At 44.4% G+C, this 6,047-nt stretch overlaps 1 protein-coding gene across 10 annotated transcripts in view; it reads right to left on the bottom strand.

Annotated features, from left to right (window-relative positions):
- Positions 1 to 2,780: 2,780 nt before the first annotated feature.
- ANKDD1A (ankyrin repeat and death domain containing 1A) overlaps positions 2,781 to 6,047 on the bottom strand; it is a 36,738-nt gene continuing 33,471 nt past the window's right edge. For 6 of the 10 annotated variants that reach the window (XM_053223880.1, XM_053223879.1, XM_053223881.1 and 3 more), the window contains one exon: positions 3,216 to 4,029. In XM_053223880.1, coding sequence (XP_053079855.1) covers positions 3,758 to 4,029 — 272 coding nt within the window. In that variant the 3' untranslated portion in view covers positions 3,216 to 3,757. Of the gene's footprint in view, positions 2,936 to 3,215; positions 4,030 to 6,047 lie in introns of those variants that run through there. The other 4 variants (XM_053223882.1, XM_053223877.1, XM_027067513.2 and 1 more) reach the window with 2 other exon arrangements.

Below are 6,047 nucleotides of genomic sequence, written 5' to 3' on the forward strand. Positions count from 1 at the left end.
TAAGATGAAACTTTGGGAGCAAGATGGTTATTTAGGGTCAAAGAGAAGAGGTTGTGAAGGGAAGTGGATTGGGCAGGGGAGAAGCTGAGCTGTGACACAGGCGTCCCCAAGCACCGGCTGACCACATAGAGGGCTCTTGAGCTAAGAGTGCCCATTGGAATAGTCTCCTGAGGGGCTGAAATAGCCAGGCCCTCCTGCCTCTCCAGCTCCTCTCTCCTCCTCTTCCCATGCTTCCTGTGTTCCAACCACACCATCCCCCAAATAGATACATCACACCTCCTTGCCATCACACAGACTGGTTTTTTTGCTTGGAATGTGCTTCCCCCCATTTCTGCCTTCTCTGTGAGCTTCTCAGACCTTCCTCTCCTTTCCCTTCCCCTTCTCCTTCCTCTTTCCCTTTCTCTTCCCCTTTCCCTTCCCCGAGGAAGAACAAATCCCACAGTTTTCTGTATACACCCAACACATGATAGTACATTATTGTTGTCCCAGCCCCCCCTCACCCCATCACAAGGTCTCAGAGGGCAGGAACCGTGGCTACTCAGCTCTGCAGCCCAGCTCCCAGCAGACTGCCCGGCATGGAACACACTCAGTAAATATTGACTGGTGGCAGTGAGTTGAGTGGTGTGGTTACAGACAACCAATCCACAACAGCTTGTCTGACTTGAAATTTTGCCATACTTCTCCCAAACAAAAAAACCATATTGAATGTGAAAGATGTATTTCAACATTTCAATTTTATTTTCTTTAAGAACTTGCTTTTTTGTCTCAAAACACAAAATCCATTTCACAAAATTCATCCAGATAAATAGTCTAAATCCCATGTGGTACAAAATACATTTCCTAAATGGAATATATAGAAGAGAAGATTTCTCCCCCTCAACACAGCACTTGAAGAGGAAGGGCATAGAGGCCACATGCTGCACTGGGGATCCAAACCATGCTGTGACTGTGCAGCCTCAGTCCTATAGGTGATTGTGTGTAAAATAGGTTGGTTTCAAAGGCTCTTTTTCTTTCTTTTCATAAGCCTCAGGTATTTTTTAAAAATTGTTAATAGGCTTTATTTTTAAAAACAGTTAAAAATAAAACCTGAGCAGGGATGCCTGGGTGGCTCAGTCACTTAAGTGTCCAACTTCAGCTCAGGTCATGATCTCATGGTTTGTGGGTTTGAGCCTCGCGTTGGGCCCTGTGCTGACTGCTCAGACCTTAAAGCCTGCTTTGGATTCTGTGTCTTCTCTCTCTGCCCCTCCCCCACTCACGCTCTGTCTCTCAAAAATGTTAACAGTAAAAATAAAAATCTGAGCAGATAGCACAGAGTTCCCATACACCCCTCTGCCCAGCAATTTCTGCCATATTAACTTGCATTGGTCTTGGTATCTAATGTTTGCAGGTTTATCTGTAGGATAAATTCCTCCACGTGGGATTGCTGGGTCAAAGGGCAAATGCATTTGTAATTTTGGTAGATACAATGCCGCCTGCCTTTCAGAGGATTGTTCGACTGTGACCTCCCACTGGCCATGTGTGACGGTTGAAGCCCCTTTCAGCTCTTAACAGTTTTTATTCTGTCTCTCCCTCCTGAGACTCAGACCCAGTGGATAACTCTGTGGGGAGTTTTTCTAAGACAGGGGTCCCTGGGGCACCTGGGTAGCTCAGTTGATTAAGCATCCAGCTTTTGATCTTGGCTCAGGTCTTGAATTTAGGAGTTCAAGCCCTGCATCAGGCTCTGAGCTGAGGGTGTGGAGACTGTCTCTCCCTCTCTCTCTGCCCCTCCCTCCCTGTGCACACGCAGTCTCTCTGTCTTTTAAAATAAATAAACTTAAAAAAAAAAAAAAAAAGAATGACAACTAAATGCAAGGTGTGATTCTGGACTGGATCCTGGTCCAGAAAAAGGACATGAACGGTTCAACTAACAAAATTGGAATAAGGTCTGAAGATGAGTTAATAGTATGGTATCAGTGTTAATTTCCTGGTTTTGAAAATTATACTGTGATTACGTAAGATGGTAATATTTGGGGAAGCTGTATTGTGAAGCATATTCAGAAATTCTTCATACTGTTTCTGCAATGTTTTTGTAAGTCTGAAATGATTTCAAAATAAAATTTTAAAGTTAAAAATAATTCTAGGGGTGCCTGGGTGGCTTAGTCGGTTAAGCATCCAACTCTTGATTTCAGCTCAGATCATGATCTTAGTTGTAGGATTGAGCCCCACGTGGGGCTGTGCACCGAGCATGGAACCTGCTTGGGATTCTCTCTCTCCCTGTCTCCCATGCATGCGCGCACTCTCTCTCTCTCTCAAAAAAAAAAATAATAAAACTAAATTTTTAAAATTAAATTTCTAAACAAAATGGGAAAAAAAGAATGTGTGTACCTCTTAGAACTGTCAAAGCATATAGATAAGCTTGTGAACAGAAACACTGTTTTTGTAAGCACAGCATTCATTAAAAGCCAGTGAATGAGTTAAAGGAGGTCCGTTTTGTAAGTGACAGTTGGAGTCCTTTTGCCAGGTTGGGGAGACAGGAATGCTGGGTTTGGCACCTGACCTCAACAGCCGATTAGCTGCTTATCCATTCTGAGCCTCAGTGTCCTTTCTGAAAAGATGGCCCTTGCATCTCAGGGGACTGCTGTGATGCTCCAAGAGCTGCAAAGGACTGCACCTGTGGGAAGGGATTACCTGCAAAACCTGAACTGGCCCCTGGACTAACCCCTGTGAAAGAGATTACAAACAGTGCCTGCTGGTCCTGCAGGGCTGGGTGTTTCAGTACAAGCAGCTGGAGGTCTGTTAACAGTGATTTTTTAAAAGCCCTTAAATGGTGGTCCTCTTCTGTTCAGGGGCCCCCATTCTGAGTCTCCATGCCCCTGAAGGTCTGGCCTCTCCAGTTACATGGCTGTACACCTCCTGGGGGTACCCGGGTCAGCATTTGCTTTCTTCCTGATGCTTTCTGCAAGACAGAAGAATCCTATTGCTTCACGTTGCCTAAGCTCTGCCTCACAGAGCTGGTTTTAAAAATGTTTTAATTGCCTGCGAGAGTTTGTGTTAAAAAAAAAAGATAGAGCAATAATATTTAAGAACGTTTTGAAAAAGAAAAAGTCATCCCTAATTCCTCCACTCTGAAGTGACTGTTTCCCACTTTGCCTGCAGCAGCTGTGAGATATTACAAAGGGGGGCTTTCCTTTTTCCTCTCAATAACATGCTACCCATGTTTTTACTGTTGGTGCGTGACTAACCTAGCCTTCGTTATTATTGGTGACCGCCTAACACCCTGTCCTGTGGTAGCCCCGTAATGCACCATGCCAGGGACGTGTATTACAGTATTTAAGGTTCTTTCATCATGAGCTGATTTTGTTTTTAATGAGGGATTAGTACTGAACCTTTTATCTCGCTTGCCTGATGATTCCACAGGGTGCCCTGAATCTCAAACCAGGCTTTTGGAATTGACAGACTCAAAAGGTCGTGATGGCCTCAGATATTTTATTTATTTGACCAGCTCTGACTGGTTCAACTCATATTAAGCTACTTCTGGCCTATATATATTACTGCTTGTGAAAAAAGAAGTCTATAGGCTGTTCCAGCCTTATTTTAAACTAGAAACAAAAACAAAAATCAAAGTACAGAGGGCCAGAGATGATAACACCAGTGGCTTTGGGGCTGTGAAAGCTGCAGGCATCATCTGAGCCCAAACCTTCATGGCACAGATGGGGAAATGGGGGCCAGGAGGTACTGTGGTTTGCTCAGGGCTCTGCCTGAATTCCAGTAGACAAGGCTAGGACCAGCAATCTGGAAGGTGCTGCCCCACAGCATTATGGCCTGGGCAGAACTTTGGGGACCCTGTCACACTCCAAGGTGGGCCATGCAGCTCTGATTCTGGGGCCCAGTATTGCCCTGAGCAGAGGACACTCTTACCAGCCAGGTCCCTCCTGCCAATGGCCACGAGGCCCTCGAACAGTGCTTTGTTGGGATTCTCACCGGCTATGGCCACACCATGCAGCCAGATAAGCAGCATCCGGTGGCCATGCTCCTGGTAGCTCTTGATGCCTGAGGACCATGAGGAGAGAAAGAGAAGGAGCCAAGTCTGAGCAGATGTCTGTAGTACACATGTCCAGGTGGGAAAGAGCCAAGAGGCCCTTTTCCAAGCTCCGGTGGAGCTCAGCCCAGAGATGGGGAGAGGAGGGAAGAGACAGCCTCAGATGGGGTGAGGGTGGAGGTTTTGTATCCTAGAACGTCCCCAACCCCAGGCTTTCTCCTGAGCATCCACCATGCATCCTGTTGGTGTTGCTCTGAAGAGAGAAAGATTTGGCACTTGTTGTTGTGATTCCATGATGCACACGACTGTTCCCTTCATCTCTGGCTGCTCATCTGTGCCTTGCACGCTAGCAGCCCTATTTTACAGATGAGAAAACCAGCATAGTGCGAGACACAGGTGGCCATGTTCTCTCCCCTGCACCAGTGATTCTTAGCTGTAACTGCTCATTGGAAACCCTTGGGAAGTCTTAGAAAACAGTGACACCTGGGTTCCATTACCCTCCCCAGAGATTCCAACCTACTTGGGTCTGGGTGCAGCCTGGGCGCTAAGCAGTGTTACATCTTCCCAGGTAATTCCAATGTACAGCCATGTTTGAAAATAATTGCCCACACTCTTCAGTGCCGGAGGAGGGCGTTAACTTGTTACTAAACTCTGTGACAAGGTCTGCTCTCCCAGTCGGGGACACACATGTTTGGGCACAGCCATCAGGGCCGAATCAGTCCATTCACTGGCACATTCAGCACGCACTTCCTCATGGTGCTGCCCTTGGTGTAGATGTTTCATTTGACCCATTTATTCACTATTCCTCACCCCAGCCCCATAATTTACCAGTACTCCTTTATCATCTGTGAAAGTTCTTATCCATCATAGATGCTACTTTTGGACTCCCTGCTCTATTTCACTAACTGGTGTGCATATTTTTATGTTTGGGAAAACATATGTCAGGTATCTGTCTATGCTTTATTGGAGCTTTATAAAAGGTTGGGTCTGGTTGGATTAGACCTTCTTCACTTTTCCCCCCAGAATATTCATTTAAATATTCCCTCTTTATTCTCTCAAGTGAACTCTAGAATCCTTTAGTCAAGTTTCAAAAACTTTCTATTTTGATTTGATTTGATTAAAACAATCAATTTTGGGGACACCTGGGTGGTGGCTCAGTCGATTAAGCATCTCTTGATTTTGGCTAAGGTCATGATCTCATAGTTTCATGAGTTTGAGCCCCGCATTGGGCTCTGTGCTGACAGTGCAGAGCCTGCTTGGGATTCTCTCTCTCCTCTCTCTCTCTCTGCCCCTACCCTGCTTGCTCTTTCAAAATAAATAAATAAACTTAATTTAAAAGTTTTAAAAATGAAATAAAATATATAAACATTAAAAAAAAACTTTTTAAAAAACTGATTCAAATTTTTAATCTAGTTTGGGAAAAACCAATGTCTATCTGACACTTTCTAGCCAAGAATACAGAATGTCATTCCACTTACCCAAGTCTTTTTTTAATAGTTGAACTAATTTTTACTGTTTTACTCATATGCCATTCATACTTCTTTTTAGAAACACTATTGTAAATGGAATATCTTTTCAAAAATACCCCTATATATTTTTCCCCACTTACTGATAGTACATAGGAATACTATGGTGTTTGTATACTTTATCATATCTTTAGCCATTTCACTGAATTATTTTATGCTAAGTTTTTCAGCTGATTCTTCTGGACTGCTCATGTATAGGATTATAGCACCTGAAGTTAGTAAATCTCTCTTCCTTTCCAATATTTTCAGTCTTTATTTCTGTTTCTGTTTTCTCCCTTAGTACCAGAGCCAACATTTCCAAGTAGACGTTAAATACTGGTGGCAAGAGCTGGTCCTCTACCTTTTATGGAGAGTGCCTTTAGTTTGTGTGAATGACGAGCTCATTCACAAAGAATGTGAGGTTCACAGGTCAAGGGAGAGGGAGAGGCAGAGGGCTCAGCCTGAGCAAAGGCCTGGAAGGATGGAGGAGCACACGGGATGTTGGCGATGACATGTGGCTTGCC

Source organism: Acinonyx jubatus, chromosome B3 (genome assembly GCF_027475565.1).
Source record: "Acinonyx jubatus isolate Ajub_Pintada_27869175 chromosome B3, VMU_Ajub_asm_v1.0, whole genome shotgun sequence".
Taxonomy (NCBI): domain Eukaryota; kingdom Metazoa; phylum Chordata; class Mammalia; order Carnivora; family Felidae; genus Acinonyx; species Acinonyx jubatus.